The sequence below is a fragment of the Pavona decussata genome, unplaced genomic scaffold, assembly GCF_977016875.1.
Source record: "Pavona decussata unplaced genomic scaffold, jaPavDecu1.1 SCAFFOLD_260, whole genome shotgun sequence".
In the NCBI taxonomy this organism is placed as follows: Eukaryota; Metazoa; Cnidaria; class Anthozoa; order Scleractinia; family Agariciidae; genus Pavona; species Pavona decussata.
Window position 1 is genome coordinate 366425 of NW_028145663.1, and position 26208 is coordinate 392632.

Sequence of the window (26208 nt, forward strand, 5' to 3'; positions counted from 1 at the left end):
CACAGCAGTCAAGAGACCAACGTTACCTCGAACCATCAACCCTCCGGTTGAAAGTCCAACACGCTAACCAGCTCACTTCAGCGCCCCCAAAATAAAAACACAATGCCACACTTTTTTTTGCAAACTATCATCATGTCACCTTTTAATTTTTTAAAGAACTGAAGCAAGGGTTTTGATGCAATTATCAAAATTACACAATCAAGTTTATTATTGCCTTACAATTAACACAAACCAATCCTGAGATGAACCTGTTTACAACTTATCTAAAAGAACTTAATTCTTTCACTCTTCTTTAAACACTGCAGCACATGCATCAAACGTGATGAAATCAAGACCACCTGGGACAAAAGATCTGAAACAAATAACGTACAGCCCCTTAATGTTTACTATACGTAGAAAAGTATAATTTGCACTTCAAATGTTGAAACGAAATTCAACTGCCTACACTTCTGGGTGGTAATTTTTACTGTGCATTTCAAGAACATGCAGACTCTGAAGTTCAAGATTCAACCATTACGGTTTTCACTGCCATCAATCAGCTCAGCAGACCTCTTAGAAGACAAAGAGGTTTGGCTCAACAGATTCAAAAGGTCACATTATTTTATAAACTGTCGGTTTCTGTATTTTTGTGGTCAGTTGGTCATCACCATACTGGTAATCTATTATCAAAAACTTGATCATTATATAATGTAATTCCAGAGATTTGATTGGCTTAGCGGCCAAGGTATATGAACCATTATACCATGGCCGAGAAATAGCGACCACTAAATTGCCTTTTGGTTGTTCTTGCAAAGTGAAATCGGAAAATTCTAGCAATATTTCTTGATTGTTTTTAATAAACAATTATTCCACTTGCACTTGTTGGATATGAGATGATCATAGCCAACTTGGCGCTAGGCGCCTCATCGGCTATCTATCGTCTCATATCCAATGCGCTCTAGTGGGATAATTGTTAATTATTCTATCCCTGAGGTCAAGAGAATTAAGGATATGATCACCCAAGATTAATTGTTTTGATATTTTAATCTTCTCCTCAGTACATTCATAAGAAAAGTATGGGGACAAGATAGGAGAATTTGTTCTTTGATATTCCGGGTTAAAGGGTTAACTTGAGCAATTCATGCAAAAGAAAAATTTCAGATACATGTACTTGGCTGATTAATTTATTTTTTTCTAAAACAGTCTGACATCAGGATACAAAATAATAACACTGCCTTGCTTGAGTAGCTTCATTTTTAAGGTGTAATAATGGGCTAACTCTTCAAATATGAACTTCTGGGTAAAACAACACATTCAAATAAAGTATTCTTTCCAGATACTCAGACTGTATGCCCAAATAGAGCTGATTTGATGCTATGTGGATTTGAAGGCTAAAACGGCACATTTATGTTATGCCCCTCTCATAACAAGCTCTTCAAACATGTAATGACAAAACATTGCACAGTGCGCAGTGAGCTGAAACAACATAAAAATTCCTTACGCTTAACATACCTTGTACATTATGCTAAACCAAGTTCTTCTGGTGTGGACAGACCCAATTCATCCATGGTAGGTTTGACTTCTGAGAGAATGTAGTTATAGATCTCACTGCTTCCTGCAGCTTTTGACTTGACAGCTTCTAGAATCCTGAGGGTCATGGGATAATCATCCAGACGACGGCAAGCATTAAACATTGCAATCAGGATCTTGGGTTCGGGCACCAGATCTTTGCCATAGAGTTCATTCAACCCATGACGCAACTCCCATGAATCAATGTCTGGTCTAAATCAATGGACAAGAAAGATAAAGAAAGATAGTTTAGTAGTGACCTTTACAATTGCTTCTCACTTCTAAGGACTAAACAAACACTGAACCAACAACAACAACAACAACAACCCTTTAGTTCATACTGTCATGCACACAACCTACCCACAAGTAGCTACCTTTGATAGCCACATTAATAAAAAATATTGTTTCGCACACTTTTAAATGTGGATATTGCTGCCCGGGTAACCATCAAGCTTGAACAATGAAACACAACTAATTTCTCTTGAAAATATCATAACCTGATAAGACATTTATGTAATGAGAATAAAGGAAAATAATAGTCACCAAAAATAAAGCATTCTGAGGTTCAAACAAGATCTCTCTACTTGCACCATAAGAAATGTATGGAGAGCTACTACGAGAAGAGTATGCATGTATTGACACTGGAATGTTAACGGTTAAAAGGTATCACAGTGGTGTCACATAATCTCAAACATCATGGGGACCAGTGGGTTGGTTTACAATAATGACAAAAGTGTCATATTATATAAGTCAACAATGTTATAGACTAATGCTTGTACCAAAAAGTACAACAAAGCTATCATACTATTGATACAAACATGTAGTCTGTATAATAATATACTACACATCTCAGCCCTTTAAATTTCCTAGCAACGGGACTGAAATTTCAAAAACATTCTGCAGTGATATTTCCGATATGAACAGCAAGTTTAAAAGAAATGACATTTTGTGGCTTTGTCAATGTCTCAAAACGTACCAACTTTCCCTAGGAAAGCAGATAGCATTTGTTCATGTTGGAGAATCAAGGGCAAAACTGTGAGAAAACCATTTCACAGAGATGGAAATGTATTCAACTTATTGGGGTTTTGATATGTCAGTGGTTCAAGATATGAGGAGTAAAATAACAGTGTTACACTGACACAAATGGATTGAGTTCGAGACAGGACTGCACTGTAGAAGTTACATAAAACTGTCAAACAAGATGGGCATTGTAGATTTCGGTATATATGTACTGACTGTTCATGGATGGTGTAGGTAAACAATTAATCTCCTTCATGGCAACCGATATTTGAAAAGACCTTCCAACTCCTTTAAAAAAAACTCATACAAAGTGTGTCTGCTTTTCCGAAACAAATTATACGTTATTTACTGTCAGAACAACAAATGAACTAATTTTCTTTTATGCTGACCTCGTAACATAAGTTAACATTTTACAACTAATAAGTTCTTCCTTCCTTTTGCTTTTTCAATTTTTTTTTTTTTTTGCCTTTTTTGCCTGCTATTTAGAACCTAAATTAGCCAGGGGGCTAACAAGATAACCAAATGGTTCATTTAGCTTCCTTGCTTGCACATTATTTTAACTAATAATTAATTTAATTCTATGTATTACGACTACAAGATTGTAAGAATCAACTATGTACATTGAAAAAAAGCACAAATAAAGATTATTATTATTATTATTATTATTATTATTATTATTATTATTATTATTATTATTATTATTATTATTATTATTCACCTACCTTTCAAAATACGCTTTCCATCTGGCATCAAATTCCTCATCTGACTCCTTTGGTTTGCTACTCATCTTACGAGAGGTAACACCTGATATTTGAATAATAGATCAAAGGGATAATCAATGAATGATTTGTGCATGAGAATGCAGCCTAATTATGTGGGTGGGAGTTCTGTGTATTGGGAAACCTGTGACAAAAGCCAGCAAAATCTTTCACTTGTAAGTTTCTGCCTGGGCTCTTTTTTTCGGAACCATCTTGGATTATCTGCCAAGAGATTCTTGGGACATATCTTTGTCACTGCACCAGTTATATTAGTTGTTTCTTTGCATGGAGCTTATCAAGTAGAAGAAGGTGACTGCATTTAATTTATTATGCTTTAAAAGAATGTTGGGTAATAATATTCAAAGTCTGGAGGAACAATGCTGTGAAATGTTTGTACCATTTATATAAAGTTTTCAATATCAAGTTTTTACTCATTTCATTGTACGGTTACCATTCTTACCCTGTAAAGTAATAACTTGAATTACCAGAAAATTATGTCTGAGTTACTGTGAAACAGTTACACTTATTTTATAATTTGATGGATTGTCACCAGTTTGTCATTGGTTCTCACAGATTGTTCATCAATTATCATCAATTGACCAGCAATTGTTGTTAATTTTCCTTGACTCATTTCATTGTCTAATATTAGTCTGCCCATTCAGATGCTACAATGCACTTTCCGTTCTCCTTTCAGCATAATAATTATTTAACTGCAAAATGCCCCAAACAATCAATAATTGGAATCAGCAATCTCTTGGTCTTTATTCCAAGAGTAAAATGTCATCTACAAATGGCGAAATACTGTATTTCCTTCTATCATACAGAATACTAAGAAATATACTATAACAACCTCAACATTCATGTATGGACATACATGAAAACCATATGAACACAAGACAAGGAAACGACATACTGTAGATGTACTTCTGGCAAAAACAGGAGATGAAAAGGTAAGCAACAAGGTCAATCACTCTCCTTGTTGAAATAGTACAACTGAAGGGACAAAAGAATAGGTGGCCATTTTGTTTCAAAGATTTTCCAGTGGTGCAACTTCCACTGCAAGGCACTGTTCCTCTGTTTTGGTGCTTGCATTAAAACAACACATCCCTTCATCAAGTTGTGAGACATAACAAAAGCTGAAGTTGGTTGTTACTGAATCAATTCTTTTACATTCATGAAAATTTTTGTAAGACTGGTTTACACGTACACAGTGTGAGCTTGTTTGCAGATGGAATAGCATCTGACACCATCATTCTTCTCTGTTAATGGGATATTGATAAATACCAATAACAATCAACAGTAATCCATATAATTTTTGGCACCTCTCTTATGATTATCGATTGGCCAATAACAATCGATATCAGTTAACTAATTTCCATCAGATGATATAGATTGAATTGCTTGATTGGTGTTTCAATCATCATCAATTTTCATCAACTGCAGATGCCAGGAAAAAAAAGACCCTGTCAAACCCTTTCCACCCCCAAAAAAGTCCACCATTCCTAACCGCTAATTCCAAGTTCATGAAGCCCCCTAGGGACTCGACCAGCTACCGCAGGACATAACATGTCGATAATTTCGATAGTCGATAAAAGTCGATCGTTGTCGATCGATTTCGATACTAATTAATCGACAGATATCGGAATTCGATAAAAGTCGATCACATAGTTTCTTGTGATTATCGACTTTGATCGATTTTGATCGACTTTGATCGATTTCAATCGACAAGTATCGAAATTAAAAAATCCGATGTTTGGCGAGAGACAAAGCAGTGTCGTAAGGAACGCACACGCTTATTTGTCAGTTATTTGTGCATCATGTATGACAATAGCAGATAATAGAAATGAAAGGTGTAGTTGAACTTGCCTGTTGTTCCCTTGAATCTTTTTTTGTTTTTGTTTTCGATATAACATTTAGTCTCGACGCGTTGATCTTTACCAGCGTTACACAGTGCTGCCATCCATTGAACAGTGAACAATGGAAGCTGCGTGACACAGCGTGACATGACCCAGCACGACTAAAGTTGGTTTTTTTCTCTTCCAAGACTTTATTTTGCCGATTTTATACTGTAGTTAGATGCTTCAATAAAAAAAAAACTAATAACAAAAACTAAACATGACAAACTATCCCTTCCATCAAAATTACTTGATAAGCAAATAATTTCAGATCGAACCTCAGAAATACTTTCTGACAAGTTCGTAGTACACTGTTTGGCTCCTATTGTCACTCTAACGATTAAAACCTGTTATAACTGAACGCGAAGAAATGTACACAACTCTTTACAAATTCAACTGCGCCTGGAATTAGTTTCCCTGCGAAAACAGTTGAGAAATGTTCTCACCGACAACTGTCATAAAATTAACCTGGGCGGCCAGCCACGAAGATACAGTTGCGGACTGGTACAATAACCACCGAAGGAAGGAAAAACAAGGAACATACAAGCCAGGGGAATTTAGCCAGTGAATTTAAGCTGATTTAAGAGAGAAGAGTACCTGGTTGTACATGTTAAAACTGATTGAAAAAAATTATGATGAAAAATTGTCAATTACTTTGCTGCTCACCATATTCCTGCATCCTAGCGCTGCCTAGTGGAAACTTTGGGCGGCTCCACTCCCTTACCGGTGACACCTAACATTGGCCCTTCCCCAGGGTCTCTCTTCCCGTCCAACGGAAAGAAGAGAGACCCTGGGAACTAGGTTGGTTGATCGGTTTGAGTTGTTCGAGGAGATTTAACTCGGCTGATGCAGTCAATCGGCAATCAGTATGTGTTAACAGGTGTTAATCAGTGTTGATCGATCATTTCTCAAAGCAAGCCTTCTGTAATGAAAGCAAACCACTTGGTTGTTCAGTTTTTATTGAACTTTATTCAAGTCATTTGCCACACGGATTTCATTTTGGGCTGTTTACACTTCCATAACATTTCCTTCAGTTGAAAATCTAGTGATTATCGACTTTTATCGACAAATTCAACTCGCTCTTGTGATTATCGACTTTTATCGACAAATTCAACTTGTCAATCGATAATTATCGACAAATATCGAGTATTATCGACTTATCGACTACGTTTTCGATGATCGACTTTGATCGACATGTTACGTCCTGGCTACCGGCAAACGGTCACAAAATTATGTCTGAACAACGCTTATAAATATTTTTGACTCCGAGCAAAAGCCAATTACTACTGCACAATGGAGAAAGAAGACGATTTATTTTCAGAAATAATGGACGTGTTTATTAGATTTTCGCTTAGTAAGCTGGTTGAACTATACGCACGTATCGTCGGGGCGACATTAGCAAGCGATACTACGCACACGAAGAAGCCCACACCAAACCATTTAAATCAATTTGATTCCCCAGAAACGTCAACAACAGAAATAAAAACTTACCCAACGAGGATGAAACTCCTCTGAGGTAGGGAGAAACTAAACGCCGGGCAGCACAGCGAAGCATTTTCAGACAAGTTTTCTTCCTTCAATGACCTTCAAAATGGCGACCAGAAATATACCCATGAAACCTTGCGAGGAAAACTTGACACCGCTGTCAAATAACATCGCAGGAGCAGAACTGGAGGTGACATTTCGAAAGCTGACTTGTTTTTGGTTTTTCAACCTAATAATTTTAGTTTCTTTGAAGAATAATCGCCTTCCCAGCCGGTCAAGATGTAGCAGAATCACTTAGAAAATATTATTGGGGTTTAAATGAGCTTCGCGGACGAGGAAAATGAGTTAGATGGCGATTGGAAAGACGAAGAAGTAAGTAGAGTTCATTAGAAATGCATGACAGCTTGACCTTGAAACGTACCACGTACCGTGAGAAATTGATTTGACTCGGTGGTTTTACGATTTCTCTTGCTGTAAATTAGTAAGTGTAATCTGTTAAATTAGATTCCATTTATCGCAAAAAGTGCTAAACAGGGAGAAAAGTCGGGATTCTTTTTCACCGCCCACGTACGTAGTTGCAGGACCAGTTGCAGATTTGAAAGAACTTGAAATGCCGGGGTTAAACACAACTGCAATGGTAACAAAATAATTTGTAAGAAATTATATCAGATTAAAAGGAAAACCTGAATGTATGGGGGATAGCCTCCCAGGCAGCTGCTTTTTGGAGGAAAGTTAATACAACTTATATTAACTCCCCCCAACTGCATGGAAGGCTATAATGTAATTCTTACTTATATATGACAGCCGATGATGTGATGCAAATTTGGTTTTGCACCTAAGAGGTTTTTCTTTTAAACAACTTTATTCACACTTAAACTAACCTTAGACATTACAATTTAGTCCTGAACGTTTCTCAATTATAAGTAATACAATATATATTATTTAATTAACACAACATTGGTAGATTAATGGTACAACTTTCATTTTCATTAATATTTTTGTTGTACGTATGTTAAACTTCTGTAGCACACCCTGCCAGTATATCATGCAAAAGAAATAGGGATGGCGAATGGTAAAAGTGAGACTAGCGTTTTCCTTGCGAGCCAGAGACATTTTGACTTTTTAAAACTTCGGTAGAGTTTGACTTGTGCAAGGCAAGTGGTAGTCTCCCTTGCAGCCGTTTTTAGTGTTGTCACGCAACACTCCTCCCCATAAACAATTTGGGACAAGGCAGTTCCAGAAAATGGAACTGTAGCTGTGATTGGCTAAAATCGGGAAAGGAATGTGGTTTGAATGTGAGCAGCCATTTGTGGGGAGGAACATTGCATGACAACACAACAAACGGCTGCGATGGAGACTAGGCAAGTGGTAGATTGTTCCATAACCTTGGGGCAAATACTGTGCAATAAATGCTGTATCACCATAGGTCTTTTTGAAAGACACCAGCTGATCTAAAAGTTCATAATTTGGTGACAGATACCAGAGTATACAGAACCTTTGAATTTTACATGTTATATTGTAGATTACAGACACATAGGAATTACAGGTTATTACGTTCAACTTCACTTCTTATAATAGTCGTGGTTACACACACCTTGGGTTTGGGCCTTCCGGAGGGTAAATGGCTTAATTGGGTTCGGTTTAGCTCAGGTTTCATTTTACCCTTGGGGATGCGGTTGTACAGTGAAAAATCTCCCGTCAGGGTAAAATATAATTAGATATGATTTCACACTGACCATGCATGCAGTTTGGTGGGAAACGTACAGATCGACATGCATGACACAAATCGAGATCTTGTAAGCTTAATTTCAGTGATTCTCCAGCTAATTTTTGGACAGTCCTCCATAAATATAGCAATCCAACAGTTTTTTGCGAGAAGACAGCTAAGAAGGCGCAAAGAAATACCCGTTAGTTGTAATAGTAAGACTCTTCGGTTTGACTAGCGTTCGTATAAACAGATAAACAAAAAGATTACAACTTGATCAACTTCGAAACTGATAGCCTCAAGAGGGAACTCATGAAAATAAAGAAAGAAATACTCACAGTGATGCACGAAACCCTGCCATGTCACCTTGTGCTATCAGTACAGTAAGCGCGAAATTAGCCAAGCGTATCAGAGGTCAACTCAGAGCATAGCAGGCGATTCCCTGTGTAAGCTACGTTCTGCATGATGATTGGCCAAGCGACCTCAGGGAGCAGATAAACCATACTTTTCAGTTCAGGAACTGTCATGGGAAGTTCTTTTGTTCTCTTTGATGTATCCATGGAAATAACCCAAAGGCAGTTTCGGTTTGGGAAAAGCGGTTACACACAAAAACATCCTTACCTGTGGGAAAATGCTAGTTACCCATGGGTAAAAGGGCTAAGTGTAACCACAACTAATAATTGTATCTTTTTCTTAAGTTGCTTTTATTTTTTTATAGGAAAATCTTCAGTGGTCTCCTTTCAAGGAATACAATAGGCCTCATGCACTAGGGATAAGCCTTGACCAAAACATTATTAAATCATTGATTGAAGATGCTTTTCCAGACCAGAATGGAGAAAACGAAATACAATGCAAAAACCTAAATGTACCATTGCAAGAAACTGTACAAGATTTAACTTCATTTCTGTATCACAGTGACCCAGGTTGCACCTCTGAGAAAGGCTCTCTTTCAGCTAACAGTATGGCATCTCAATGGTGTGGCACAGGTTTTATGAAAAGAGAAGTTGTTTACACATGGGGAACACTTCTTGGCAGTTTCTTTCAAAAGAAACTTAATATCAAGCTAGATGATCTAACATGGAGAAGAAAGTTTTTTGGTGTTCTTTCTTTGCATGCAGTACAAAAACTTGAAGGAAGTTTTGCCACAAGCAGGGTGGGATCTGTGTTGGATGTTTTATATCACCAGGACAAGGACTCACATGCTAAACCAGACCCTATTTATAGCAGTTTTGGCAAGCTGAGAAATGGATTTTATGTTTCTTCAAATGGACTGGTGTTTTCAAGTGAAATCGAGGTATGCAGTGCGTAGTATGTTTTTTCATATTCATGTATCGCTGTATTAGGCTGTCCAGAAATTTAATGTCAAAGGTTTTACTGGAATAGGAGATTAGGGTGATATTCACACTTTACCACTGAGACATTGTAGACAGTACATGTAGATTCTTGTGATAGCATACATGTACATGAAGCAAACTATCCAGTATATGTATGTATTTAATACATGTACTGTGAAGTCAGACATTTTGCATATGACAGAATAAGGCAACAATAAAAATCAAGGCTGTCAACCTCACACGCCTTCAAATAAGGAGAACATGACTTCGCCAGCAAAGCGCCTTACAACGCGTCGCATCAAGGCCAAATTCACGGCTTCAGTTGGGGGGGGGGGGGGGGAAGACATTTAACAGCACCAGAAACACCACTAAACATTTCAAATCTTCTTGTCACACAGTCGAGTCTACAAAAAATAGCAAACTGCCTCACTTATCTGGGAGATTACAGACATAAATCTGGAGACAAGAAGATACGGCTCAAAATCTGGAGATTACAGACATAAATCTGGAGACCAGGAGATACAGTTCAAAATCTTGAGACTCCCGGATTATCCAGGAGAGTTGCCAGCCCTGAAAAATGCATTTTCACTCGTAATGCTCTTTTTCTACCAAAACCTTCAGCTTGATTGTAAAATGTTAAATACAAGGTTACACTTATCTTGGCAAATTCCTCCGTTTAAAAATTGAGGGCTAGATTCACAAAACCCTCTTAAGTTAATATGCATCCTAAAGTAAGTAAATTGTTTCTTGACAAAAGTCTATTGTTGGAACAACAATAGATTGTTGTTTACAAACAATATCTAGGATACATCTAAACTTAAGAAGGCTTCATGATCTGAATCTGGCCCCTCGTTGACTGTTCAAATTCAAAATAACTGGTGTATACAGGGCTATAGTAAAATAAATAAATTGTGTATTTGTTCTTGTTTTGTAGCTAAAAAAGTTCAATGCCAAAATGGCTGAAATGGATGAGAAACTGAAGAGTGAACTAAGTGTGATTCAGTGTCAACATAATGAACTGAAGGTACAGTGTATCATTGACTACTGAACAATTAACAAGTTAAATCCCAGTTCAATGGTCTGGACCTGGTTGTTCGAGTGATTAAAAGTTAACTGAGGTTTTCTGCTTGCTTGTTTAAATTGTTTTGAAACTGTAATGTTAAGCTAGTGGTAAGGAAAAGTCAACATGAAAACTGAGGGACAAAAATCTTTTTGAAAATCTTCATTGTTGTGTAATTAAACCGGAACCAAAGTTCTTGTTAATCCAGGATTAGCTTAATCGGGCTTTGGACAACTGGACCCTGATGCTCCCATGAGTCTCCTATAGCTCAGTACTAGAGCAATTCCAAACTCGTCAAGTAAATCAATATAATCTGGAAGATCATACATGTACATGGAGGTTTGGCTCCTCTTAGGAGAACTCATATTTTTTTCCAAGTATGCCTGTGTAACTGACTGAAAAAAAACTCTGTCATTTATTCACCAGGCTTAAAACATACAATGTACATGTAACATAACATTTCTTTTACACTCATCAACATTCAAATCCTTGCAGCTGGTTTGCAGGTTGTTTGTCACATAGTTTAATGGCCTAGCTCCAATGAGTATCCTTAGTTCAGTGGTAGAGTGCTCATCCAAACTAGTCATAAATATTATTATATTTGGAAGGTTATACAATCATGTAGGTTTGACTCCTGACATTGGGAAAACTTGGATTTCCTTTTTCCTATTATAATACAGTGTACCTGTGCCAATGACTGAAAAAAATTACCTCAAACAAGTTTAATCCTTTCACTACTGATTTAAGTACAGTGTATTGCCATGAATAATATACCACATTTCTTTCCCCCCTGGGGCTTTACTAATCTAATTTATACCAGTCTCACAAAGGGGGGCAGGTGGGGGAGTGTTCAGTGGACTAGGAGGGGAGCTTAACAGAGGCCAATTATGCATGCAGGTAGTTTTGCTAATAAATCAATCATGTAAGCACTGCCAGGTGTTTTTTTCCCTGATGGTATATGCCTCCACTCCCTTACTTTGATTTTGTTCACAAACTGAAATGAGGCTTATGAGTTCTTTTGTTTCCATTTCAAATGTTTTACAGTACTGAAATGAATGTACAAAGTCAGCATTAAACTGAAACAGCAAAAGAAACCTGCATGTATACAAAGAATTTTCCTGTATTGAAAATGATAGCCAAAAACAAAATACAGGGCAATGTTTGTCCAATGTCTTGCCAATTAAATGCAAAAAATTAATTGTTCCAAGTCAAACAATCAAGCCACAAACCTAAAATTTGATGCAGGATATTTCTGGAGCCAGCCTGTCAACTGTTTAAAGGATTTGATCCACAGATTCAAAAGCATAAACTACCTTGTACAGCAATAAACAGTACCACACTGAAATACTGCTCAGTAGCTTTTATTGGAATTGATCAGAATTACTTTAGGTAGTATTTCATCCACCACAGACTCAATATACAGGTATGTTAGATCCACCTTGTACAGCATAATGAACAACATTAGAAGAAAGAGAGTACTACTCAAGAAGAAAGCATATAGCTCAATACAAGAGTTTACTGCCCAGTGCCTTTCATTTAGACTGCAAAACAGTCATATTTTTACGCTGTCTGTCAATGATTTGCGCGCAGCCTTCAAAAGAAATGTCTGGAGTGAGTGTATATTATACGTTTGTGAGGCACGTGCACTTATTGCGCATGAGGATCTTACACCTTTCCATTGATTTAAGAGAAAAAGATGATTCTTTTGCAGTCACTTTCTCAAAATTTAACTTTATCAGCATAGTGATTAATAAGCAGCACCACAGGAAAGTGCTGCCTAGTAGCCTTTAATTAAATTGGTCAAGGCAGTTAGGATTTCCCCCAAGGCGTCAAAACCTAAAACCATGTGCGCATCAGAATTATCATGATAACGAAACAGAACCACAAGAGAGTATCGTGCTGAAATATAAGGTAGTCATGTACATGAAGCTTTTATAATAAGTATTATGATTGTGAATGATCATACCTCACAGGTACTAAACTTGTGTTACACGTCAAAAACATGTAGTTCTGGGTCTAAAGTGATAACAGTGCACATCAAAAAACTTTCATCACTTTCCACTGATTTGAATTAATTTTGGTAAATGTCAATCTTAATAGCTAGCCATCAACTGAAACCTCACACCGCAGGAAATGTGAACAAAATGGTGCTAGACACAGCATTTTTAATTTCCTACATTTAAATGTAGTTCTCTAGTTTCCCTCACACAATAATAAAGACGTGGGGTGCCATAAAGTCCAGAGCTATTATGTCAATCATTGTTTGATTTTTCTATTAGGCGGATCTCAAAATCCTCAATATACCATTTCTGGATTGACGGTATTTCATCTTACTGCACTAAGGTTTTAATCAGAACGAAATGGGAATTTTACCCTTCTTTAAAAAAAATCTATCAGTGAAAAATTTACTTGTTATAATTACTTAAAAAATAGACTTAATTTTGGATGCCCAATCTTCAATTTCTGGTCCATACAACTACTACTTATTGTATGTCACAATATGTAGTGAAACTGGCCTCAAAAAGTGTATCACCTTGCACAAAGGCAAAATTCTAGACTACATTTCCTTGTTTGCATCCTGACAACTTATCTGCTGATACCTCCAGCTGTTGTGTAATCAGGTTTCTAAAGTGCATTTTAACCTGAGCCACAGACATTATTTTCTAGAAAATGTTTTTAGTTACAACAGCCAATAAACTGGTCAGGACTCTTTTGTAGATTTTGTTAAGTAAATGTTTATGTGGTGAGTACAGTGTACAGGCTGTATCTTGTGAATGTGCCAAGTACAGTTGACTACATTTTCAATGTTTCAATTTTCAATGTTATTTAAAAAACCAGAAAAAACAAAGAGCAGCTGATTTTGAACTAAATTGCTCCTGATCAGCAGCTAGAGCTCTCTTATGAATGGTGGATAGTATTATTAATTTTTATACTTAGCACTTTGGGGTTAAATATCGTGTGCAAGCTTTACAAACAGTGCCACACTCAGGAAGCTACCCGTGAATAGACTAAATATGAAGCAATTATTAACAGCTTACAGGTGTGCATTTGCATGAGTGGGCTTCAAAAAAAATATCAATTTGGCTAAAACAAAATATCAGTTTGGCTTGTAAAAAAAATATTCAGCTTTTAGTGCCTTTTTGTAAAAGTGGCCAGTCTGACAGTTTTTTGTCAAATTATCATTGATAGCTGAATACCTGTAAAATACAGGACAGAATCTGTTTTAAGTGAATATCTTTGTCAATCGAAAAAATATATTAGCATTCCTCAAGTGTGAGGTTTGCCAAGAACTTTCGCATATATGCATTCAACAAATGAATATACATGTACATTTTTATGTGCACTTAACCATAAATGATTTATCAATATCCTGGTGACACTGTTGAAAATGACCTTCGTCCAGCCCAACATGTCTCAGGTATTAAATTTTTAATTAAAAAGATTTTTCTTAATACTTGGTGTAAACTGAAGATTCATTAAGTTTTAAGTCGTTATGGCAAAATTTTATGGTCATGACGTGTCAAAATTATTTTCATCCTTTCTATCTTTTGCATTTAGTTGTTCTTGATGAAAAATGGCTTGCCTGTTAGTTTCTCAACATTTTTACAATTATTAACTTAAGGAAATTCTTTCCACTGTTATGTTTTCTGCACCAGTTTTTTTTCTTTATTTGTTAACAAAATGTTGAGTCTGGTGGTTTTCATTAAAAAATGTGCCATTTTGTTTGGTTCACAGAAGGGGTCATTTCCTTGATTCTGAGGCGTTGTTTTAATCTGATAAAAAATCATTCAACCTTTGTATTAAAAATTGTATTGTTTTATCCTTGTCAGGTAGCAGGCAATAAATTCACAATCAATCTTTTTGTCATTTAAATTTTAAAGGCATCACATTGAAAGGTTCATGCAAATTTGTCAGATCAAACATGTTTATATTTCAACAAATGGCTCGAACTGTCTCACTACGATTTGATTGGTCTTTTTCCTTCCATTAAAATCAATATACCCTTTTAGCAAACACTGTGTGAATTTTTTTTGGCTAAATATTCCCACAGAAGTAGATAAGAAACGTCACTGAGACTTGGCATTTGATGTAAATTTAAGCAGAGTCGATGGAAAGACATTTCAGTCTAGTCCAATTTATCATATATTTGCTCAAATAATTGCGATGATTGTGTGATCTGATGGCAGATGTGCACTCACTCGGTGGTCCATAGGAAAGCAACGTGAAAGAGTTTCTTCCTTTGAAAAAGAGCTGATTTGTACGAATTAAGGCGTTCATGGAGAAAATCTCTTCATTATTGATATATTTTATTGTGGTATGAGAAGAAAGAAACCTAACAGGGAGAAACAGATTAATTTTGCTGTAGTATCAAGCTTTGAAGGAACAATATCAATCACCACAGATGGTAGGCTGAAATTATTCATTTCATTTTCTTTTAATTTAGATATTTTATTATTTGCCAAGTCCAAGGGATTATTTTTATTCCCTTTTCATTATGGAAAAGCTCTTCACAATAATGCAAGCAGTATTTAATTTGTGTTGTACTAGAATTTTTTCAGAAAAGCTATGAATTCCCTAATATTTATTCAACAGTATGTGTAGTGTAAGCTGAATATTTATGCATTTTAAGTGAGCTGCAAGGTGAACATGATGACTTATTGATTCTGGATGTCCACAGAGATATAAATATTAAATGTTAATAAATTAATGAGATAAAAAATTCTATATTGACGGGATTCTCGGAGGTTAAGGTGAGATTACATTCAACGTGACATTTTGAGAAGCTTTGGGAAATTTTCTTCCCGAACTTGAAGGCTACATGTATGTTCAGATTGTACAGAATAAAACTTCTACAGATCCTTGTGTGGCCCAGAACTTGTTTGTGGCAAATGGTGAATAATTTGAGACTTTGTAAAATGGCAAGAGTATCAGTTTTCTCTGAGCCCAAGACTTTCTTACATGTTAAGGTTACTTCCATGTTTCGCGAGTGTCTTCAGGGAAATCTAGCGTACGCGCGCTGCTTTCAATAAAACCACGGAAAACTATAATCACTGTAAAGCTGATAAATTTAAGTTTGCGAAAATATCACTGTTGTTTTATTTTGTTGGATACATAAGCGCTCAGAGGCCTGCAAACTCAATACTAGCAACGTGTACTTAACTGAGTTACCCACTGTCACGTAAAGGCAAAAAACCAAACAGACTGCACAGTATCAATCAGGAGATAATAGGCTAACAAAGTGTGTCAGGCTTTTTCTTTATTCCTATTGGTTTGTGAGAAAGCCCATCCTAAAGATGGACAATGGAAAATTTTTGTAGTCCCGTCGGACGTTAACACGTCACGGGAAAAATATTTTGAATTTCGTAAAAGCCTGACACACTTTGATGCATTAATATCAGATGACCATTTTGGCCAAATTTCGTTGAAATCGGGCAAATCTACAAACCCTATTAATTCATTTGAAGATGGGGAATTCGCGCAAAAACAAAAGCCGTGTTTTCGGCCTCGAAATATTTTCCGAGTTTTCGCACCTCGTTAAAATACTTGTCATCGCGCTCACGCCGCCGGCTAATCAAACACAAAGAAGCATTCCCTAGGGAGTTCTGTAAGCATTTAGTGTTACTGTATATTATAAAGCGATTTCGTTATGGGAAAAGTTAAGTCTGGCGCGAGAAAGCCACCGGCTAAACCAAAACAAAGAAGAAAACGGCAGATAGACGCAGAACATGAAACTGGCAGCCCCAGCAGAGTTGACACGAGACACGCACTTCTCACCGCTATCAGTACACGAGGCTGCGTGCTGAGGTTCGCTGCTTATTTTCAGCCGGTCAACAACAGCGAAAGTGGCTGGATTGTCGCCGGCATCTTTGATTTCAGACTCTGAACTGATGTTCGACTCTCCACTATCCGATTTCTCGTCCTTGAATTTCTCTACTGCCGAGGCAGTTATAGAAAATCTGACCGGTTGTAGCAAGAACCCTTGTCGCTCTCCGACAGCTGATTTTTTTTTGGTTTTGTCAAATGATTTTTCGACCTTCTTTGGGCCGGGTTTTTTCTTAACTGTCACCCAAGGTGATTTTCTAGTTTCGCTTTCTTCATAAGAACCTTTTACGCAATGCTTGAATCCAAAAAGGAATGCTGTTTCACAGGAAAATTTTACATACAACGCCGTGACATGCGATGAACACGATGTAGACAAAAATATGCAAATTTGCCGGTAATTCAAGATCGCGGGTAAATTTTGCTGCGTAATATCTCAACACAGTCCTGCATAAATTGGATTATGACACCTTCACTCGCTCACCGCTTTTCCTACAAAACTTTGTTTTTCAGATAGCTCGCATTCTTTTTAAGATTTCTAACGGCTGTTTTCACAAAACTTTGCATGCCTTTCTTGTTTTAACAATTATCTAAAAAAAATTATTAGAGAAAAATTCGATCTTTCTTCCCCATAAGTAACCTTAAGCCTTGTAAAAAATAAATAAATAAAAACTCCAAGACAGCACCATGCAAAAAAATGAGACTGTGAGAACCATAGAATTGATTAATTGAAGTGCTCATAGTGCATAACCGTCTTATGTCAAATTTTAGCTTGATTTTTTGTTTCTCTTAAAAGTGCCCAAATTTTTGTATGTGGTCTTCACTTTAATCAAAGAACATCACTCTGCATTGGTGTGTTTTATTTATGTTTTTTACTTCAAAGCATCTGTGTTTTACTTTTTACTTTGCTTTTCTTTCCCTGACTGGATACAAAAAAGTAGTATAAGTGGAAATGTGAAAGGGGAGGGGAGGGGAGAGGAGGGGAGGGGAGGGGAGGGGAGGGGAGGAAGAGAACTAGATGAAGAATGCTCTCAGCACACAACACTGGCTGGAAACTCCACACACTGCCGAAACATTCACCACATGAATGCCACACCGCACTACTGCGCATGCACCTCTAAACCAATCTCTGACCACTGCCATTGTTGCCGCTCTTGTTGTTAACTCCTTTAATTTGCATTTAAGTGCATTAAACTAGTGAAAAAAACACCTAATAGAGTATGATCTATACGACAACTGTTTCTCAGGATCCTTGGTAGGATCCTGTAGGATAATTTGTACCTTAATGATTACTATGCATTGATTGTTTTCGTAATAATTTTGCTTCTACCTGTTTTGCTATGTTTGCCTGTTGTGCTTTTTGCATTTATTTGATGAACTAGTGTCCTCTTTATAAAATAATGTTCAAATAATGTATAATGATAACATAGAATTTAAAAAGAAGACACTGGCTTTAATTTTTGGCCAAAAAAAAAACTTAACACAAAAAAGGATCTTACTGGATCTATTGCTGGATAGCTACCAGGCTAGCAACAATAGAATACCATATTAGTATTTTAAGTTATTTCATTTTATTTAACTCAAAGACCTAGTCAAATATTTAACATGTAGTTCCAGAAAAAATCCATTCCTTCCCCCTCCCACCCCCTTTCCCACACCACCATACCCCAGTATATATATGGAAGGGATTGGGAATTCCCAGAGGGTTTAAGGAGTCTCAAGTAGGCCACAAAATTTAATTAAGTATGAGGCTAAATTGCAATTTCCAGAGTGGTAAGGAGGGTCTTGGGGCAAATGGATATTATTTCTTTGGAACTATGCAGTACATTCAAATGTGCAATCCGTTTAATTTTTGAAAATGAACATGACATGTGGTGGTTAGTACTTAGTCCAGCCAGAATTCTAACCCTTGACCTCCTGCTCCCTACCAACTGAGCTAAATGGCAGTGGAATAATATCCATTGTAAATAAATTAATGTGATCATGGTTTCCTCTTTTTTTAAGGCTAAAGCAGAGGAGAGAAAGCTTTTGTCTCAGAGAACAGAAAGTCATGAGGAATATGATCATGATGATGATCAGCCTGCCGCGGAAAATCAACAGTTAAACAAAGAAAGCAAACCCAAGGATAAAGCTGAAAGGTTAGACAATAGAGAGGTTTAGGAAGTATCACGTTTACGGCAAACGCAATGCATTTATGCTTGCTTGAAAAAATTACAACATGTACATAGAGAATGAAGAAAATGATCACAAAAGGTAAAATTAATACAGGTGACACTACAAAATTTATTATAAACACTAGCTAAAGGTAAATGTCCATGTTAATAAAGTTTAACCAGATAATTATTGAAAATTGATGTCCCAGAGGCATATAGTTAATAATTATTTCTTAATGATTTTTTTTTTAATTTGGTTAAGTTTGAAATTATCAAAAGGTTTGAATTGAGTTTATAGCAATGCAGGGCAAAATAGCACTGCAATATTATATTTTTGCTGAATATGTTTCATGTGTTGTCCTTATCAGAAAATCAGGGTTGTTTGCATCATTGACAGCTTCGTTGAGTGCAGCAAGGTCAGGAATTCAGGGATTTTTGGAAAAGTAAGTTGACCTTCAAAACTGGCTACATGTATAATGTACAACACATTGATGTGAAATCCAGCAATTACTTTATAGCTATATCAAACGGTTCAGTTTAACTTCCTGAACATGTAAGTGGACACCCATAGGGTACCACATTCTTACATTTGCTTAGGAGAGGTGCATTTCTACTGCATCTAGCCAGCACTTTGTTTATTAATATATCTTTTCCTGATATTTTATTGGCATCCACTTATGCAGTGACTCTTGCTAGTATTTCAGTAGGAGAGATAAATGCAGAGAAAAGTGTTTTCCCCCTAAAAATAAGTTTGTTACATTCATAGTTGTAATTAAATTAATAATTGTATTGAAGTTGTCTCACTATACAGTGACTTTGATACAGTAGCGAACATTTTGTAGCTTTTTTTTTTTTGTATCACTGACAATGCTCAATAGTCATTGAACGGACTCCCAAGTGAGGTATAGGGCAAAAACAAAAAAAAATCAGCAAGCGAAGTGAGCTGATCAAGCACTTGGCTTGATCAAGGGTAAATGGTCAAATGTAATTGGAAGACTACTCATTTTGAGCAAGGGTTTCAGTCCACTGCTAACTTGCCAGAGTGAAATAATAGAGCAATATAATTTAATTGATAATACTTCTGTATTGGATTGAGTAAATTTTATAACACACAAAAAGAAAACGTAACCATAAACATCATCAGCTTACATTTAGCACTGGTTTCTTCTATTTGACTGGAGTTCTTATTAATGATGATAATTTGTTCCACAGTGAGGGGTATAGACTGGTCCTAGAAAAAAAGGTTCTCTGCAAATTTTTCTGTGAATATCGAAATCTCGGCATCTCAAACTAGTCAGTCTCGGTATGTCAAGCTCATAAAATATAAATCAGGTCTCGGAATCTTGTACATTTTTTTGAAATTTGAGTCCCAGAGTCTAGCTCGCAAGCCAAGCAAAAGTTTGGGGACAGTTGCAAAAGTCTCGTGTTCAGATCTCTAGAGTTTTGAATTGTGGCATCTAGGGTTCGGATTTGAGAAAAGTGTTTAAGTCTCGGTCTGGGATTTTTAATGAAGGTCTCAGCATCTCAGTGAGTCTCAGATCTTACCATTCTATACTCCCACTGTGTTGCTTGTCTCAGTTATGGTTGGCCGGGGTAACAACTTTCAGCAGAAAACTGATCGTGATATATCGTTACACTTATCATGTTTTCAGGTCAACCTCACCAAAAGAACCCAGACGTTCGCCTCAGCAACCTGTACCCACAGACGACAATGACGACAGTGAAGATGAGACAGGAAAGCTGACACACAACTCACAAGTCCCCACAGTCGATGGCATTGACAATCATGATGAATTCACAAGGTAACATCAGAGAATACCGTAAACTTCTACCATGGCAGACATAATATTTATTCAGGGTCAGGATACTTAGTGGAGTTTACGTCTCACTATATTTTGCCAGTTCTCCAGCTCCTGTCCATAATGACAGGCTGTCCATGGATAGTAGTGAGGCAGAAATTGATTAATGTCAATCAAACCTATTATTAACATTTTACAGTGCAATATCAGTGTCCACAGACATACCAGGGGAAGTGTCAAACAAAGAGCCAGTCAGGGCCATGGAAGATCTTACATGCAACCCTCTCAAAATGTATTGACAGTGAGCAATTTTGCACCCAGAGATGATGATTTGCCACTTAATTAGTTCACACTTGTTTTCCCCAATACCCCTTAAATAGACTGAACAGTGCTAATTTCTGTGTTTTAGTTCTTGTTACCTACTACTACTAACAATACATTTTAAGTGGGCTGTGCCTACCATTAAATGCCACGTTTTCTTTAACAAAACTACAGCTTTTTGCAATAAATTGGTTCTTGGCAGGCTCAATAAATTTCTCCCTCTTAAATTCATGGCTCTGAACTCTAGCTAATACTCATGGCATTGCAATTGCCCACTCCAACCTCAGGAGTTGCATTAACTACTTGACAAAGTTTTGGTTTATTTGTGCAGACGACTTCTTGACATCTTTGGTTTGACAACTCTCCGATCAGTGATGGCTTCTGTTTCAGTCAGCTAATTGCATGAACACAAGAACTGTGGAAATTAGAGCCACAATGGCAAACATGGTCCAACATGATCATGATCATCGCGCATGGTGTTTTTATGGACCAGGTCTTGCTGTAACAGGGGCGCGTGCAATACATAGCATGTCTTTGCTTTGTAATGTCTTTCCTAATTTTGTTTCATTGTTTTCTTGTTTCCAGGCAAATGCAAGCTAAGGGAGGCTTGATGTATGAAAGCATTGACAAAACTGTTCAGCATCTATCCCATGATGCCTTGCCTCCTCCACTCTCTCTTCAAACACTCCAAGCTGGGAGTCAAACAAAAGAATAGAATAAAAATGGACTGAATGTAGTCAGCCCTTTTTATTTTCCTTTGTAGATTAACGGAGAAAGAGATCTACACCTTTCTTTGCCACAATTTGTCTATGTTCAGGGCTCTGTATTGGGCAGCTTTTAACGAATTTACTGGCATGAAATCCAAATGGGATACTAGGTCTCTTGTCCTCACAATGCAATTTACAATAGAACACTTTCTCGTCTTGAAACTCAGAAATGCTTAGTTTGTATTAAATAGCAAGTGAGAGGCTTTCATGCCATTCCAAGCGTAAATGCAAAATCCTAATAGGCTTTGTGTCCTGAGACAAAACCTGTTCCACATATAAGTTTGAAGAACGATGTGATTTTGTTTGTTTGATTGTTTGTTTTTTGTGTTTTGTTTTTATTTTAATTTGTTTTTTGTTTGTGTGTTCTGTTTGGTTATTTGTTTGTCTTTTACATTTCTGTTCACATTATAAATACATTTACCAGAATGGTGTTTTTTTCTGGAACACAATTCAATCCAGTGAGTAATTGAGCAGGATTTTCTATTCCTTTGTTCACAGTCCACTATTCTGTCTGTGATCATGACCTTCATTTCACTTAACTGTCACCTTGAACAGTAGGCAAAATCTGAGAATGGTACAAGAAATTACTGACCGTATGCATGGGGGTGTAATACATGCCCCCACCGCACTCCCCATGTTAACTTTGTACTCTTTCACAGATTCTCTTGCCATATTATTCAAGATATTGATATTCAACGTAATTTGACATGGATTCATGATACAAGAAGGGCGTCAGTGATTTTTTTGGTGAAAAAAAAAATTGAAAGACAAACTAGAAAACCTTGTCCAGATTTTGCATCCATTATGCTGATCCATTTCTGAAGCATAAGGATTTTACTGGTCACAGCAGACAGCCTGTGTTAAATACTGCTGGCCTGGTCTGATGGCCATCGAAAGGTTTTCAACAAACTTTGTAACCTTCAGGCAAAACTGAGTATGAAAGTATGCTAAATCCAGAGTGCATAGTCACAAAATTAATTTTGTTTTTCTATCTTTTATGGCCAAAAATGTCTTTTAACATGCTCTTCTTTCACTGAGGCCTTTAATTTGTGCTGTCCACGGCATACAAACAATAGAGTGAATTTATTAATTAGATGTATGATTACCAGTAAGTAATGAAATTCATTGTTGTAAATACCTAATAATTAAAATTATACAGTTTTATTGCATGGTTCATATAATAGAAAATTTTAGCATGGATTGAAAAAATGTTTATTGATTACTATATCTCCAAGTATAGTTAGTTACACCAAGAATCACAATGTTTTAACATGTATATGGATTGTACAGAAATCAGATACTATTTGCATGGCTGCAGCTAAAGCTTACAGTGATGGAATGCAAAATATGGATATAATTTTTAAAATACTTCTTAATATAAAATTGAATTTCACTTTCATTTTGTTATTAGGAATTTATTATTTTACACAATAGCATTTTAATAAAGAAAGGATCACTTTCAATCAGATGTTTTTTGTCTTTGTGTGTAGTAGGCCTGTATATAGGCCAGTATAGAGGTGACCGTGGCAGTTGTTCCAGTAGAAACTTCCTAGTACAGGCATTTGAAACTTAATTCAAAAGCCCAAAAATTAACCTATCAAATGGTCGATAAAACATCACGTGTAGTGGTTTTAAAACCCGATAAAACCCTCCTTATTAGTATGCGGTGTTTAATGTGTTTTTTCGAAATACTATATGCTAATTTCCAACGTTCACAAAGGCATCATTGTTATGAACTCTTTTGACACGCTCTTTTCCAGGAATGTTTTTGAAGCCGTTCAAAAAACTCGCAGCACATGTTTTATTGGGTCTAAAACCACGCGGCTGTGCCTCGTGGTTTTAAATTCCAAATGAATAAAACACTGCTGCTCGTGTTGTAAACATTACTAAATAACAGTGCCTCCTTTTGTTACTTCACATCTCGGGATGGTCTGAGAAACTCCGCTTTCTTTAGGACGGTGTCTTTTGAAACAAATATATTTTTATGCGGTTTATGACTATTCACGAAAAGCAGATCTCAACAAGGGTTGTTGAAATCTAAAAGTAAAGTTACGGGTAACCAGCCATTTTTCAGAAAAAATTGAAACTTCAATTTGGGGGAAAATGCCTTGTATTGTTATGTATTTTACAGCTTTTCCGAATTAATGTTGTTCATGGTTAATCATCTCAAATTTTGTGGGGATATGGAACATTTAAGAAAACTGATCTTCCAGGTTTGGGTTATGCAATATTCCAAATGTTTGGACGACTGTACTTGCGGTGTGCATGTGGTGTAAAAAAAAAAGTAAATCCACTCAAAGAAATAAGTATTTTTTTTTTGTTTTGTTGTTGTTTTGAACTTCTGCTGCCTCAAACAGTGAACACTTTTCTCTGGCAATGGGCCTGTATGGATTGGGGGGATTTGCAATGAGTTCTGATTTTCCCAATTTGTACCTTTTACTTGGCAATGGCTTGGTGACCCTAACCTGAATGCCGATACCTAGCTCTTATATCCTTTGAGCTCAAGGGATTGCTAGGAGACAACTGTGTGCAGGCTTGGAAACCCATAAATCCAAACCTGTGCCCATTCCCCGATGCTAGTCCATCAGAGGGTCACCTCCCCCATTTTGTCACAGGTACACATTTATACACCTGGGTAGAGCGAGACAGTGTAAAGTTTCTTGTCACAATAAACACCCTGACAATGTAGATATCAATCTGGCCTCAAACCACTGACCCTCCCATCTTTAGACTGAAAGGTCTGTCAGAGGCCCAAGGCACTTAGCACTAACACTAAAGATTTTAAGTCCCTGCTCGTTTCATTGGACAGGGCTGGAGATTTTTTCCTGGCTATCACCCTGTTACTTAAACAAACAAACAAATCATTGACACCACTCAGGAAAAGATTCCCCAGCTAATTTTTCATTTCCCCTGACTGGTAGCCTACATGAGCAGACACATTTTCTGGCTTCCTGGCGGGTAAAACGAGCCAGAAATGGATGTGCTCACTCGTGGTAGGTAATAAGCTAGGGGAAGGGGAAATGAATTGCTTGTTTGTTGAATGCATAATTATGATTGTGAGGACCTGTTGTTGTTTCTTGAGATGGCTACCTTGCAAAATATTTCTTGGGGAAAGAAAAAGTAAACCAGTTTAATGATTACCAGTAGTTAAGGGTAGGATCTTCCCATATGACATAGCATTTGCTTTAGACACTATGGGCCAGTTTTTTAAACAGAGCCTAACTTAGGCCATGGCTTAAGACAATCAATGAGCCTCCAAATCTGTTTATAAGTGGTTTATTTTTAAGTAAATAAATAGCTTTCTAGTCTGGGATGCAAGCCTTCTTGTTACCATCAGCAGCAGACAATACTTAGATATGACTGTTAGCAAAATTGAAAATGGCTTAGAACATGATTTTGTTAAGGACGGTGCCTACTAATACCGACGTATTTTTGTGCGGCTTATGACTATGCGGGAAAAGCAGATCTTAGGGACCGTTCATTTTTTATGAGCATGGGGGGGCTGGTGGGATTTAGGGGGGGGGGGGGCATGAGAAAAAAAATGGCACTTAAGGGGGGGGGGCTACCAAAAAAAATTGAGTGAAAGAGGAGGGGTCACCAGCAATAATTGGCTAGTAGGGGAAATTGAAAGTGGCTCAACACAGAAACAGATGAAGAAATTGAATATTATTTCAATTTTATTTAATACGATTTTCCTAACCACTTTTAATTTGTTTTACATACTGAGGTCGAAATCTGCATTTCATATTAACAACAACGGAGAAAATGAAGCATATCTGTTGGAAAAGCAATAATGAATATAAACTGAAGTAGACACCTATGTTTGTACAAGTTCAAATTAATATAAAAACGTAACAGTCTCACTATTGAATCATCCGTGGGGGAGTAGTTTTCTATTAAGTGGTTGTACTCAGAACTACATCAATAGATTGTTTAATGTTCTGTTTAATAGTACTCACTTTTATAAAGACTGTTGATTAGTAAATTATTTGAACCCAGGAGTATCAGTAGACTCAGTAGTATGCCTAGTGTGAACATCCAGATTAGTTTTTAATAATAGAACTGTTGTTGGTGACTTCAGTTGACAGTAAATCTGAGCCGTAGGCCATCTTCAGAAAAGCTTGTAACTGTCACTTTTAATAGCAGTACTTTAATATCCCAGCGTGTAGGAGGGGGGGGGGGGTGGGGGTTCGAACGAACCCCCTTTGAAGATCAATAATGGCGGAAGAAAAAGCACAATGAGGAAGTTGAACAACTACATGAGGTGTACCATGCGAGAGAGTAGAATGTCCGCCCTGGTTCTAATGCATATCAAGTATGATAGGCCTGTCAATCTTGAGGAGATAGTCAATTTGTTTGAAGGCCTACACCCGAGAATGATGCAGTTTACCAGCTTGGTGTATGACTATCAGCACTGATCGAATAGCTATCAGAACTTGACAGGGCGCGGAATGTACACTGAACTTTCTTGTTTAAGTTGAGACAATTATGCCGCAGAAATGATGTATATTGCTTAAAAAGCTGCTGTAAAACAAATTTGTGA

General features: G+C 36.9%; 2 protein-coding genes across 2 annotated transcripts; one reads left to right on the forward strand and one right to left on the reverse strand.

The window, feature by feature from the left end:
- Positions 1-111: 111 nt before the first annotated feature.
- Positions 112-6855, reverse strand: LOC146456121 (cytochrome c oxidase subunit 5A, mitochondrial-like). The gene is made up of 4 exons (XM_085093460.1): positions 6713-6855; positions 3291-3372; positions 1492-1761; positions 112-352 (listed from the first exon to the last, which is right to left on the reverse strand). Exons 1-3 carry the CDS (start codon positions 6774-6776, stop codon positions 1500-1502), a joined length of 408 nt encoding a protein of 135 aa, XP_084949586.1. The 5' UTR covers positions 6777-6855; the 3' UTR covers positions 112-352; positions 1492-1499.
- Positions 6856-6890: 35 nt separating this feature from the next.
- Positions 6891-23128, forward strand: LOC146456122 (uncharacterized). The gene is made up of 7 exons (XM_085093456.1): positions 6891-7078; positions 9130-9705; positions 10680-10769; positions 18630-18763; positions 19147-19221; positions 20431-20580; positions 21484-23128. Exons 1-7 carry the CDS (start codon positions 7025-7027, stop codon positions 21611-21613), a joined length of 1209 nt encoding a protein of 402 aa, XP_084949582.1. The 5' UTR covers positions 6891-7024; the 3' UTR covers positions 21614-23128.
- The last annotated feature ends 3080 nt before the right edge of the window (positions 23129-26208 follow it).

Excerpts from the sequence above, each read along its gene's own strand:
- LOC146456121 (XM_085093460.1), bottom strand. The coding sequence starts at position 6,776 with ATGCTTCGCTGTGCTGCCCGGCGTTTAGTTTCTCCCTACCTCAGAGGA. Across the intron at positions 3,373-6,712 it reads AGGAGTTTCATCCTCGTTGG|GTGTTACCTCTCGTAAGATG; the intron begins GTAAGTTTTTAT and ends TTCAAATATCAG. Across the intron at positions 1,762-3,290 it reads TGGAAAGCGTATTTTGAAAG|ACCAGACATTGATTCATGGG; the intron begins GTAGGTGAATAA and ends CCATTGATTTAG.
- LOC146456122 (XM_085093456.1), top strand. The coding sequence starts at position 7,025 with ATGAGCTTCGCGGACGAGGAAAATGAGTTAGATGGCGATTGGAAAGAC. Across the intron at positions 18,764-19,146 it reads CCCAAGGATAAAGCTGAAAG|AAAATCAGGGTTGTTTGCAT; the intron begins GTTAGACAATAG and ends TGTCCTTATCAG. Across the intron at positions 19,222-20,430 it reads ATTCAGGGATTTTTGGAAAA|GTCAACCTCACCAAAAGAAC; the intron begins GTAAGTTGACCT and ends TCATGTTTTCAG.